General features: G+C 37.9%; 1 protein-coding gene across 15 annotated transcripts in view; it reads left to right on the top strand.

Annotated features, from left to right (window-relative positions):
- Positions 1-14,723, top strand: part of LOC104611385 (CLEC16A-like protein) — a 138,195-nt gene that overhangs the window by 47,682 nt on the left and 75,790 nt on the right. For all 15 annotated transcript variants that reach the window (XM_088893145.1, XM_088893140.1, XM_088893142.1 and 12 more), the window contains one exon: positions 8,173-8,244. In XM_088893145.1, coding sequence (XP_088749271.1) covers positions 8,173-8,244 — 72 coding nt within the window. The remainder of the gene's footprint in view (positions 1-8,172; positions 8,245-14,723) is intronic.

Genomic DNA, 14,723 nt, shown 5'->3' with positions numbered 1-14,723 from the left:
CAAAAGGGAGTATTACTACTAGTGGAGGAAATTCTTCCAAGAAAGGAGATCTTCAGAAAAAAATGGATGACAAAGATAAATTGTGGTGTACTCGTTGCCAGAAGCCCCGACACACCCGAGATACATGCTGGGATCTTCTTGGAAAGCTGAAATGGGCTCAAGATCTGAATAAGAAGCAAAGTTCAGATGTGAATAAAAGGTCAGGACAACAAGGTACAAAGATACACACTATGGCCAACATGGCTACTCGAGAGATTCAGCCCCCCATCCATACTGTGACTCAAACATCTGGATCTGACCCAAGGGAGGATATTATGAATTCCTTCCGTGACCATTTAGAGCTCTATGGTAGAGCAATTCGTCAGATGGATGCTCCTTCCTCATCCTCATTTGCGTCTACCTCAGGTAACTCTGCCACAACTTTCCATGTTGCTTCTCATACCCTTGATTCTCCATGGATCATTGATTCTGGAGTGTCAAAACACATGACTGGTACGTCCTCTTACTTTCAAACCTATCACCTTTCTGGAAGAGACAAGGTGAGACTAGCTGATGGTACATATGCTTCCATAGTTGGTCAAGGAACCGTCTCTCTTCCCCTTGGCCTTACCCTCTCTGATGTTTTACATGTTCCAAAATTTCCCATTAATTTGTTCTCTGTTAGTAGTGTTACGAATTCCTTAAACTGCTCAGTGACCTTTTTCCCTTCTTACTGTGTGATCCAGGATTTGGCCTCGGGAAGGATGATTGGTAGAGGACGTATGGTTGATGGACTTTACGTGCTGGAGAATAAGGCTGGTCTTCATGTTACAGAGTCTATGAGTCAGTGCTGTAAGAGTCAAGTTTATTTATGGCATTGTCGCCTTGGTCATTTGTCTTTTGAGTCTTTGAAAGTTGTGTTTCCAGATCTGTTTAAGTCAGTGTCCGTTTCAGATTTCTCTTGTCAAACGTGTCAATTGAGTAAACATTGTAGAACTCATTTTCTTCCCAAAAATAGTAAATCTGAATTTCCTTTTCACATTGTTCATTCTGATGTGTGGGGCCCTGTTACTTTACCATCTGAGAGTGGTTACAAGTATTTTATTACCATCATTGATGATTATTCTAGATATACTTGGGTATATCCCATGCGAATCAGGGAGGAAGTACAAAAAATTATCCAAGATTTTCAGCGGATGGTCTTCTCTCAATTTCAAATTGAGATCCAAATTTTTCAATCAGATAATGCGAAAGAGTATTTTCATAGTGATCTCATGGAATTCTTTGCTTCGCGTGGTTCACTTCACCGTAGCTCTTGTGCTTGAACACCACAACAAAATGGTGTTGCTAAACGAAAGAACCGACATCTCCTTGAAGTGGCCTGGGGTTTACTACTCCATATGAATGTCCCCAAACGTTTTTGGCTTGAAGCTGTCCTTTGTTCTACCTACCTCATTAACCGTATGCCCTCTCGTTGGTTAGAGTGCAAAGCCCCACATCAGCTTCTCTTCCCTAAGGCTCCCCTTCTTCCCATTCCTCCTCGCGTATTTGGTTGTCAGTGCTTTGTCCAAAATCTGTCTCCCACTCGTGGGAAATTGGATTCTCGTGCTATTCCTTGCATATTCCTGGGGTACTCCTTCACTCAGAAGGGATACCGTTGTTTTGATCCTGTTTCTCGGAAATTCTATGTTTCCATGGATGTATCTTTCTTTGAGAATGAGCCTTTTTTCCCTGTTTCTCCTCAGGGGGAGTGTAGGAATGAGGAGAAACTGGTTCAGCTCCCTCCTCTTCCTGATCCTCTGCTTTTTCGTGTCTTCTTCCGTCGTCGCAAAGGCCAACCAAATTCAAGAGCTGTGGAGAATCTAGAAGCTGTACCTCCAGTGCCATCAAACTCCTCGGGGGCGGATCATACTCACTCAGGTACCTTGGTTTCCAATGATGTCCCTGACCCCATTACAATTGATACCTCTATTGCTAATGACCTTGACCGTCCTATTGCTCACAGGAAAGGTGTTAGATCGTGCACCACTAAACACCCCATTTCCAACTTTGTTTCCTATGAAAACATTTCACCCTCTTTTCATGCATTTCTTACTTCCATTGACAGTGTCCCTATCCCTAAGAATGTGGCAGAAGCTCTTTTAGTACCTGAATGGACAAATGCTATGAAGGAAGAAATTTATGCCCTTCATAAAAATTGCACATGAGAACTTGTACATCTTCCTAAGGGAAAGGATCCAGTTGGATGTAAATGAGTGTTCACCGTCAAACATAGGACTGATGGCACGGTGGAGAGGTATAAAGCTCGTTTAGTGGCAAAGGGGTTTACACAAGTGTACGGAGTTGATTATGCAGAGACTTTTGCTCCTGTTGCCGAGATGAACTCCATTAGAGTTCTATTCTCTCTTGCTGCTAACCTGGACTAGGATCTACATCAGCTTGATATCAAGAATGCATTCTTGAATGGCGATCTTGAAGAGGAAGTTTACATGATACAACCCCCTGGTTTTCAGGCTCAAGGCAATGAACAGAAGGTGTGCAAGTTGAAGAAGTCTTTATACGGGCTGAAACAATCACCAAGAGCCTGGTTCAGCAGATTCCATGTTGCGGTTCAGCAGAAAGGATACAAGCAATGTCAATCTGATCACACACTGTTTGTGAAAAGAGAAGGTAAAATTGTTGCTTTGATAGTATATGTTGATGATATAATTGTCACTGGTGACTGGAAGGATGAAATCCAGAGGCTGAAGAGTTTTCTTGCCACACAGTTTGAAGTAAAGGATCTAGGGCCTCCAAGATACTTCCTTGGAATTGAAGTTGCCCGCTCAAAAAGGGGTATCTTCATTTCCCAAAGGAAGTATGTCCTAGATTTACTCCACGACACTAGAAAAATGGGAGTGAAGCTAGTTGACTCTCCCATTGATCCCAACCATAAATTAGGTGACAACCAAGGTGAACCTATCAAGGATGTGAAACAGTTTCAGAGACTTGTAGAGAGATTGTTATATCTTTCTATGACCCGCCCAGACATTGCATATGCTGTTGGTGTCCTTAGCCAGTTTATGCATGCACCTATGTCCACTCATCTTGAAGCAGCAGAAAGAATCCTCTGATATCTTAAAAGGTTTCTAGGTGCTGGCTTATTGTTTCAAAGACACGGGCATTTGAAAGTTGAAGTGTATACTGATGCAGATTGGGCTGGATCTCTAAATGACAGAAAGTCTACTAGTGGCTACTGCACCTTTATAGGAGGAAACCTTGTTACGTGGAGAAGTAAAAAGCAAAGTGTGGTGGCTAGATCCAGTGCTGAAGCTGAATATCGAGCAATGGCTCATGGAGTGGCTGAAAGTATGTGGATAAAGAATCTGTTGAGTGAGTTGGGTTTTCAAGTGGACAAGCCTATGACCCTATTCTGTGATAACAAAGCAGCCATAAACATTGCTGCTAACCCAATGCTACATGATAGAACAAAACACATCGAAGTCGACAAGCATTTTATCAAAGAGAAAGTCATCACAGGCGAAGTGTGTACTCCCTATGTCAGCTCTGAGGACCAACTTGCAGACATCTTTACAAAAGGACTACACTCAAGACATCATGATCTTTGTGACAAGTTGGGCATGATTGATATCTATGCTCCAACTTGAGGGGGAGTGTTAACAGATGTTATTTTGTATATCTATAGTACCGTAGGGGTACTATTGTACTTTTCCTTTTCTTTATGTTTAGTTGTTGTCACCCTAGCATAAATATAGCATACTGTGCCGCCTGCAGTATCTTTTTGGGCTCTCAGTCCTCTCATCTCTCCTCTCCTTTCTCCCTTTCTCTCTTCTTCCTGTACAATAATCCCTACACAAAAAAATGATTTTATAATTTTAGTTGCCTTTTAATAAGATATTTTATTAGGATGAATGAATGAACAACATTAGCAAACTCATTGGAACTCTAAGAACCCCCTATTTGTTAATGTTCTTCATTCATTCATTCTAATAAAATATCTTCTCAAAAGGCAATTAAAGTTATAAAGTCTTTATTTTTGTACGTGTAGAGATTAAGAATTTAAGACTCTAACATGGACTTGTTTGGGCTTGCCTGAAGGGGCTAGGTACAAAGGCAGCTCATAGAATCAGCAATGCAAAATGTTTTGCATCACATTTTCTTTTTGAACTAATGCCCTTAGTAAAAGAAAGAGGTCGAGGGTTTTACATGCTTGAATATGTTTTATGTTTGTTTTATTTTTAAATTTTCATTTGAATATGTTTTACATGTTATGTTTATGTATTTTAGTTTTTGATAATAGTTTTTTAAACATTTATTTTAAAATTTAAGTTTATATTTTTAAACAATATTATGTTTAATATATATTTTTTTTATTTTTACATTTCTTTTGATTTGTTTTTGCAATATTGCTCCTTGCTTCAAAAAGGTGTGCGCCTCGCCCTGCTCCTTGTGTCTCAGACGCAAATTTGTCATTTGCTTTTTTTTTTTTGTGCCTTGTGCTTTTTAAACACTGATCAACATTAACACTTCTCTTGATCCATTGCTGTCGAACTTCCATGTCATCTGTTAGCCATTTGAATCTCTTTTCTATTTGTTATAAATCAAAAGACCAGTTTCCTCCTTTTGCCGCCACCCCATCACCAACTTGATGCCTGTTTGGGAGGGCTTTCACGACCCAGCTTCTGGAATTCCATGAGCTGTGTTTGGTAAAAATCTGGGAAGCTGGAATTACACTCACAGTAGCTGCAAAGTCCACTTTCCAATGAAGCTATATCACGTAGCTTCTCCGAAGCAGCTCGATCAACGTAGCTCAACCAACACAGAAGCCCTCCCAAATGGGCTCTTGAAGACACCTTCAGTAGCCAACTTTCTAATATTCATATCCTTAGCCTTCTGCACACCATCCATTACAGTTATAATCCTTAGCCCTTAAAGAGTCTCCTAGACCAATTGGACCTGAGAAGAGAGCAATTATTTTGTCCTCATTTCTGAAACACTTCCAATTCTTGAGGGATCTGGATTTGCCACACTACCGTGGTACTGCCATCAAAGTTAAGTTTGATAAAACCATTGGTTGGTGGAGACCAACCAGGATTTATGACAGCCTTAAGAGGTGCTGAATTTGTCACTTCTTTTCAACTTCTGAACAATTCAGCAGTTGGTGTCTCATCAAATAGTTCAAAGACTTTAACCAATAGATTACTTTGGTAATGATGGCTTCAACAATTACTTCTCTACTCCTCACCTGAAAAAATTCTTGAGTTCCTTTCTTCCCATATAAGTCTAGCAAACAATTGTTCCTGCGCATTTCCACATTATTCCTCCTCTTTTCCTTGGCTAATTAAATGTTGTAGAAGCAAATAGGCTTTGTACATCTGATAGGGGAGTCCACCTACACCCAAACAAAGGGAGAAACCATTCACAAATATAGTTAACAAAGGTGTAGGGGATTAATAAGTGATAGCAAGTCTCACCATTGGCTTTGCAGAGAACACCCTATTGTGGGATAAACACCAATTTGGTCTTTTTCTTTGGAGCAAATTGAGGTATTAATTCTTTCTAAGAAAGTTTTCCCACAAAAACTCACAACCCTGGGAGGAATAGACTTACTCCAGACCTCCTTGACAGGAAAGGAAGAAGGTCCAGACTTGGCTATCCCGTTTTAAAAGGGTCTAAAAATACCCCATCAAGGATTTGAAGCAAGGCCATACATTGCTTAATTCAGAATCTCTTAAACTACTCCTGAAACCCAAGTTCCAATCAAACCTGGTTCTTGAATTGGAAGGGATGATGGTGGAAATAGGCTTATCCTTGTAATTTGAATGGACAAACAGTGAGGGAAATTGGTCTTTCATAGACGAGTTTGACATTCTCCTAGAGTTTAATGAAGTTCCTAGACTATAAGGTCATACTTGATAAAAGGTAAGGAGGGTAGAACAGCGTGAATGGCCTTCCATGGAGAATCTTCCCTAGCCAAAATCTCAATATCCCACCATTTAGCCACAAGCCCATGAATGGTTATTACCACCTTAGCTCATAGTTTATCCCTGTATAATGGTTACTTCCATAGTCATTTTCCTAACAGTGACACATTTTTCTTCTGAATTTTCCCAATAACAAGAACACCAACCTTCTTTTGCAGGTCATTTTTTATCAATAATAGAAACTCATATTATTAAAAAACAGGATTACATACAACACTCTGGGGACAGATAAAATGACTTAACTCTCCCCAAGAGAACAAGAAGGAAATTACAAATTACTTTTGCAGATCATCTCCCAACTTACCCTATGATCCTTATTTTACTCCCCTAGTTCCCATAGGAAATCCCTGACTACCTTTTCCCACTTTCTATTCATTCTCTCTGGAATCTTGAAAATAGACAAATAATACAAAGGCAAGTTCACTAGAGTAGATCTAATTAGAGTAATCTTACCGTCTAAAAATGGATAACTTCTCTTCCACGAAGTAAATTGTTTGGAAAATCTTTCAATGGTAGGGTTCCAAAAGCTACTAGCCTTTGGGTTGTCTAGCAAGTTTAGGCCCAAATACTTCAAAGGCCACTGAGATACCACACAACCCAAAATAGTTGCACTTGCACATTCTAAGACCTCTCTACCTTTCATGTTGATTATTGCTATACAACACTTATCATAGTTCACTTTTAGATTTGACATTTGCTCAAAAAGTTGTATACAAATTTTACATTCCTAATCCACCTCAAATTACCTCCTTCACAGAACAGAATAGTATCATTTGCAAATTGTAGGTGAATGATAGACATGCCTTCCCTACCAATCCTCTATCCCAACACTAAGTTTCATGAATCCGCTCTAGTGATTAAACTACCAAGGACGGTTGTTTTTAGGGTAAAAAGGACCCCTGTCTAATTCCTCTTAGAGCAGAGAAGAAATCCACCTTGACAAGTCCTAGTGCACCTTGAAATTCGCTTACACCAATGTTTCAAAAACCATTTTGGCCACCATTTTCTGGGTCAGCTGTTTGATTGCTCGGTGCGAACAAACAACTTGTCACAATTTAAAAGATAAAAAAATAAAATAATAATTAAAACAACAAAACATCCAAAAACCGTTGATTGTGTTGAACAGGCCGATTGTTCGACCGCCTAGGTCAGCGGTTGCTGATCAAATCAACAGTTTTTGGTTATGGACAAAAGAATATATTCTAAATCATTAAACAAAGATAAGAAACTAAGGTTATAGACAAAAGAATATATTCTAAAGTTTCCCTATAAACCTTAAGATTCAGAGCTTCATGATAGAATGAGTTAAATCAAAACTTAAACTCATTGAAAATGTAAATGGTTGTAATAGATTAACCAAATAATCTATTGCACAACCAAAACTAATATTTAACTTCATATTTGAAATGAATATTGAGTTAACTCAAAGTGGTAATCATATAAGTTAGGTGGACAATAACTTTCTACTTCACATACCTACAATATTGTCACCAACTTATGTTATAATACTATCTCTTGTACTCCACATAGTATTGGTAGTGTTCAATGGGGAATATGTCAATTCCAGTAAAATTTCATGTTGTTACCCATGGAAGTGGAAATGGAAGTATGCCATGGAAAGTATCTCTTGTACTCCACATAGTATTGGTAGTGTTCATTGGGGAAATGTCGATTCCAGTAAAATTTCCTGTTGCTACCCATGGAAATGGAAATATGTTGTGGAAATATTAGGGAAATTAGGGACATTTTAAGCCATGCTCCACGCATTCGTTCACAGTTAAAGTTTGACCAGTGATCTGTCTATTCTTCACAAACACTGGCTTGCACTGAGTTTTGTTCTCTTCATACTGAGATTTCCCAGTATATTAGGTATTTTCTTGGTTTTCTATGAAATTCTTCCCTGGTGGGTGATTTACATGTCAGATTGACACTAACAATCATGGGTTCAATATAAGTTTGTAGAATTAATACCTAATCTCTACCCACAATAGTTACTGAACTGAAGAAAATATGTAGATTCTCATGACTAGAGGGATCAATGGCTTTATATAGGATTCGTCAATTGTTAAGTTAATAAATGTTTTCCTCAAGATTTGGGTTTCATTCAGCTCCATACATTTTTTTCCAGTTGTCTGAGCTTTAATAATTACATGTAGAAATTTCAATATTTCCTTTGATAAATTCTGGTGTACCTTATTGCTTTTTGCAGGATCAGTACAGATTATCGTGTCCTTGCAGTTGCAGTGAGCTTGGAATGAGCCCTCGAGCACAGAGATTCCAGGTCCTTTCTATTTCTTATTGATTTCTGCAAGGATTCTTCATCTTCCAATATTGATAATTCATGTGTTACTACAGAAAGAAAACCCTTTTTTCATGGATCAGTATTATAACTGGATGTTGACCCATAGATCCTTCTACCTGATTGTCAGAGTTAACTAACAGGTCTGCACAAGCAAAACTAACAGAAAGCATATTATTGATTAAAATGAAAGAAGCCTAAATAAACTAATAAAAATGTAAGTTGTTGTGTATTTAAATAAGAAGTCCAAAAGACAAATGTTACAGCACTTGATTCATTTCCTTCAGAGTGGTTAACTATTTCTTGGCCCTAGCTGCATATACATGCATTTGCACGTGACAGTATCTCCAAGACAATTAAGTGGGCAGTTTCTTAACTGTTATATGTGGACAGTTTTTGAACAGTTATAAGTGGGCAGTTTCTTAACTGTTATATGTGGACAGTTTTTGAACAGTTACAAGTGGGCAGTTTTTGGAGTGAGAGTAAAGGACATATATGCCCTTTTTGATGCCCGTTGTATGTTGCTTAGATAAGGGGTGAAAATGTCTAATGAAAAGTCCAGAAAATGGGGCTATTCGCTCTTTTATTAGTAGTATATATATATATATATATATATATGAAAGTATGTACAATTACAGAAAAATTCTTATAGGGCTAAGGAAGAAGAAAACAAAGAAACAAAGAAAATGTAGCATGTGAAGCATACAACAGAGACTACAGTAATACCATACAACATCAGGACTCTTCACACTAGCCTACTAGGATTCTGATTACTCACAATCAAACTTGATTTTGATGGATGCTCAGTTGGCTACCCAGGTCTGTCAAAGTCTGATACCTGTTTCGACACTGAATCCAATTATCCTGGACTTGGATGCTAGAACTTGCATCTTATTAATAATTGATTGGATGTGGATTTAACCCATCTGGTCCAATTAAAAACCAAGTTTGATTAAAATTATTATTTTTTATATATGTAGTATAATTATGTATGAATAAATATTATCTACAATTATATAAAGTTTACAACTGATCTATTTAATATCTTATATTTTATATACATTTATTATACATGTAGAAGTTAAAAGTAATTGTTTTTTATTTTATTTTTTATTTTTTTGTTATTTTAAGCATGAGAAGATGGCTGCAGATTAAATCTGAATCCGATATGAGTTGACATATCAAATTTTGGATTGGGTTCAGATCCAAAGGTTTGATAATCAGATCAGATATGGGTGTAGATGGAATCAATCTGAATTGAATCCAATTATAGCCCTATTAGATGGGGTTTCCACTTTTCCAAGGTAGTGGGGGGAATGGAATCTTTTGTACTTTGATCATGTTGGACTGGTCATGGATGAATTGATTAAACATATTCAGGAGGAGGTCCCGTGGTGCATGTTGTTCGCTGATGACATCATTTTAATTAATGAAAATAATGAAGGATTAAATGCAAATTGCAAAATTAAGCTTATGGGCATATGCATTAGAAACAAGAGTTTTTAAAGTAAGTGGAACTAAAACAGAATTTATGGCATGTAATTTTTTTTTTTCCATTTTTTTTATCAGCAATGAAGAATAAAATTTCATTCATTAATTAGGAACAACAAGTACGAGTAATTGTTAATACAAATATATGAGCACAGTCAGTCCAACCTCATCCCCTTACTCTTTTACATTTGATCCCAAAAACATATTGCCTATTAACCCCCTATTTAGCCAACCCATCAGCCAAAGCTGTTGGCCGGCCTTTATACCCATTTTATTTCTATCTGCTTGTCTTTTGAGTACCATTTGAATTGTCTGAATTCATTTCTTAATTTTTACAACACTTTCTTATCCTTCATTAGCCAACTAATTACCACCTGCAGTTCACATTCAATTATCAATTTTCAACCCCCCATTTCCTTGACTTTCTACACCTCAAAAACTGCTGCCAAACCAAAATTTCTACCCTTGCTGAATTTCCTTCACCTATTGGACCTGTGTATAGTGCATGTGTGGTTTTCTTCTCATCCCTTACTACTCCCTCAATTCTAGATGGCCCCAAATCGGCCATGCTGCTTCCATTAAAGTTTGACATCAGCCATGCACTTCACTTTCTGCAAGTGTCCAATCCTTTTTTGCTCTTGGTTTTTTGATGAAGAAGCTGCCACTATCCCCCAACTCTGGAATCCGGATGATATCTTGCATCATAAAATTTGAGAACAGTTCCATTATATCCACCCAGTGTGTTACTTTTAGAGTGAATGTTTCAATTATTGTGTCCCTGCTCCTCTCTTTCTTCCCAAATTGTCCAAATTACTGCTGCCCTTGTACACTTCCACATAACCTTGCCTCTTCGCTTTGTACTTCTTAACATATATCAAACAATTTGTCCAAGTTAACAAGGGGATTCCACCTACACCCAAACAGAGCAAGAAACCATTCCCAAATACAACAAGAGAAAGGACAAGAGGTTAGTTGGTGGTATGCAGCCTCTCACAATTTGTGGATAATATGGCATGTAAAGTTAATAATAATGGAAGTGCAAATCAAGGTACACTTAGGATTGGAGACCAAGAGATAGTTCAATGTAATCTTTTTTGCTACATTGGTTAAATAGTTCATAACAAGGGAGAGATTGAGGAGGATATCACCCATAGAATTAGAGTAGGATGGGAAAAATGAAGGGGTGCATCTGGAGTTTTATGTGATTGGAAAATACCACTTAGATGTTGGAAGTTGGAAAATACCCACCTATTTCCTCTCCACCTTTAAGATCCCGGTGAAAATAGCAAGGAAGTTGGAGAAGATAATGAGGGATCATTTAGTGAAGTGGGAGCAAGTCTATAAGCCTAAGGAGCAAGGTGGCTTAGGTATTGGAAACATCTTATAGAAAAATAAGGCCTTCCTAGGGAAATGGTTGTGGAGATTCCCTTGTGAAGAAGATAGGTTATGGCACAGGGTCATTAAGAGCATTCATGGTGAAGCAGAAAACGGTTGGGATCCAAAACTAGCTTCCAATGCAGCTCCGAATTCCCCCTGGAAGGCAACCTTTGAGGTACTACCAACCTTTCTTCAATTTATCCGTTTCGATGTTGGGTGTGGCAATAAAGTTTTATTCTGGGAAGACCTTTGGGTTGGGGATTTGTCTTTTAAGGTTAAATTTCCGGACCTCTACTCTTTAGCAAACCTTAAAAACAAACCTATTGCTAGGGTTGGCATACTTTCAGACTTGGGTATCTCTTGGGACTTTGGCTTTAGAAGGGGGCTAAGGGAAAATAAATGTGAGTCCCTATTGTTTTTTGCTATCAACCCTTGAGAAGGTCTATTTAGATCAAACTACAGCTGATGGTAGAGTTCGGTCCCCAACCCCTAATGGTTTATTTTCTTGTGCCTATTTCTTTGGTTTGCTCACTCATTCTGATCCTTTGGGGGTGAGCTTTCCAGTGAGAGAAATCTGGTGTAAACCGATCCCTCCTAAAGTACAAGCCTTCTGTTGGGAAGTGTTCCTAGGGAAGGTAAACACTTGTGATGTGCTCCAGAAAAGAAGGCCAAACAAATGCCTCTCTCCTCATGTGTGTGTCCTCTGTAAGGATTGTGGTGAAGCCCTACCCCACTTACTCTTATCTTGCTCTTTTGTTTCTTGTATTTGGGAAATTGTTTGTTCTCTCTTTGGATGCAACAAAAGAAAAGAGGAAAGTGCTTATGGAAGGCAGCAAGAGCTTCTGTGGTATGGACTATATGGGAAGAAAGAAACCAAAGACTCTTTGAAAAAAGTAAAAGGAGGAAGTCATTGAAACCATAAAAATCAGAACTGCACATTGGGTGATGACCATGGAACTATTCAAAAACTTCTCCACGAATGAGATTCTAAGAAGCTGGACTGAAGTAGCACAATCAGATTTACCCAAAGAAATTGTGAGAGCGGAGTGGAAGCCACCTGCACTTAACAAACTAAAACTAAATTTGATGGGAGTTCCTTTAGTAACCCGGGAAGGGCAGGTATGGGGGGTGTGATTAGAAATCGTCTAGGTGAAGTTGTGGCACTCTTCTCAGGACCAATAGGTATTGGTGACTCAATGCAGGCTGAATCTTTGGATTTACTACAAGGTTTAAAGATGACTGAGCAGATTGGTACAACAGATTTAGAAATAGAAGGAGACTCACTACTGGTCATTTCTTGGGCTAAAAACATCACATCAGCACCTTGGAAGCTCAAATTTATATACAGAGAAATTGACATAATTGCAAGGAGGTTCAACTCTCAGTTTGGTTGGGTCAAAAGGACTGCAAATGGGTTGGCGGACACCCTAGCAAAACGGGGGTCAAATAGATCTACCTTGTACTGGGCAGAACTGTAAATGTTTTGTTGTGTTTGCAGATTGGGTTAATGCATTCTTCCACCTATAACTATTGTATTTCAATATTTCTCTGTTATTAATAAAATCTTTTTGCTGATAAAAAAAAAGGGAAATTGTTTAAAACTCACCATGAGTTTTTAGTATTTCTCTTAAACTCACCACAACTTTTCAAAATGTCTAAAACTCACCATGTCACTAACTTGACATGAAACAGACTAACGGGTGTTAATATATTATCATTTTAACCTTCCTAGAAAAATAAAAATATATAAAAAATAAGTTAACGGGTGTTAATATATTACCATTTTAATATTTAGACATGAAAAAAGGAAAAAGTTCAAAAAAATATTTTCAAATATAAAATACATAAAAGCATAGAAATTACAAAAAATATAAAAAGTTATAGAAATGGCAAACAAAATAAAAAATTATTTTCAAATTATAGAAACTATGGAAATTGAAAAACAAAATCAGAATATAAAAATTGTAGAAAAACACCAAAAGTTTATAGATTGTAGAAAATAGAAAAATGTAAAAAAACAAAAATTATAAAAAACATTAAAAATGCAAAAAAACAAGAAAATTGAAAACTGAAAAAGACCATTTTTCCTCTAACTCACCATTCAAGGGTAATTTGGTCATGAAAATTGTTATTTATGCTGACATGGACATCTCTGTTAAGAAGCATTAATGGTGCACTAACGGAAGGTGAGTTTTGGAAAATAAAAACTTACTGACATGGTGAGTTTTAGACATTTTTAAAACTCGTGGTGAGTTTAAGAGAAATATTGAAAACTCGTGGTGAGTTTTAGACAATTTCCCAAAAAAAAATACCACTTAGATTAAAAGGAATATTTTTTTTCCTGGCCAGATTAAAAAGAATAGTTGTAAGTTGTAACCAAGTGTGATGAAAATGCATATGCTGAGATGGATGAGTGGAAAAACTAGAAAGGATAGGATCAGAAATAAAGTCCTTCAAAGGAACCTAGGAGTAGTTCCAATAGGTGGTAAAATGGGAGGAAGTAGACTAGGACGTTTTGGTCACATGCATAGAGGACCATCAACTGCACCCATAAGAAGTGATCTGTTGTAAGTTGAAGGCACTAGAAGGGCTAGTAGTAGATGCGTTGAAATATTAAGAAATTATTTAAGTTCCCATAATTTAACAATGGGCATGGCATTAAACAGAATGGAATGGTGAAACAGGATTCATTTAGCTGACTCCATATAGTTGGGATAAGGCTTGGGTGATGATGATGATGATGATGATGATAAGTTGTTGTTAGAATGTTAGAGGGATGTTCGGCTGATAAGAGTTCTTATTAGCCCATTCTTATGTTTAACTTATCTTGTAACTGGGCTTGTGTTAATGGGCCTAATCCTGTTTAATGATTTAAGTCATCTGGGTGTCCCATCATTAATCAGGGGCATCCCAGTAATTTCTTGTACCTTGTACTATATTCATCTATAAATAAAGAACTGGTCGACTGGCTAGGACAGTTTGACATTTTCAGCATCTCTTCTTCTTCTCCTCTTCTCTGCTACTTCGACTACAGTGGTTCAGCTTTCATGGTATCAGAGCATTGAGCACTTTCCTGGTTACTGCCGACGCCATCTCATCTTTCTTGCTGTAGTTCACCTTTTTTTTAATCTGGGTTGCTGCTGTGAAACCCTAGGGTTGCAGGAGAACAACACAAGGTTCGACCTAGGGTTTCCCTTGGTTGTAGGGCGCAAGGGAGGTAAGACCCTGAAGCTGGAGTCCTACTAGTTTCTAGTAGTTAGCAGCTATTCGGCTGCTAAGAAGAGGTCTGTATAGGACAGACCTAGTTGAGGACTGATTTCAGCAGTCCTAGTGTTGTCTGTAAGGAGGGAAACTCCCTTTACAGTAGCAGTACTCGAAGTGCAAAGTGAAGTCTACATAGCACAGGTCGGTTACCAGCCCAGAACATTTTTTGCTGCTGTAACAGAGCTGCTTCAGAACTGTGACAGTCTCGGCAAGTCTGAAACTGTGTTGCGAGCTGTCAGGACCTGCTAAGGTTACTTCAGCTAATCAGAACCTGCATCAGAACTGGTTCAGAAAAACCTTTACAAGACTGTGGCGACTTCAGTTACTGA

The sequence above is a fragment of the Nelumbo nucifera genome, chromosome 8 (genome assembly GCF_055504915.1).
Source record: "Nelumbo nucifera cultivar China Antique chromosome 8, China Antique-T2T, whole genome shotgun sequence".
Lineage (NCBI taxonomy): Eukaryota > Viridiplantae > Streptophyta > Magnoliopsida > Proteales > Nelumbonaceae > Nelumbo > Nelumbo nucifera.
Note: the sequence above shows the minus strand (reverse complement) of the source record. Positions and strands in the feature narration are given on the sequence as shown.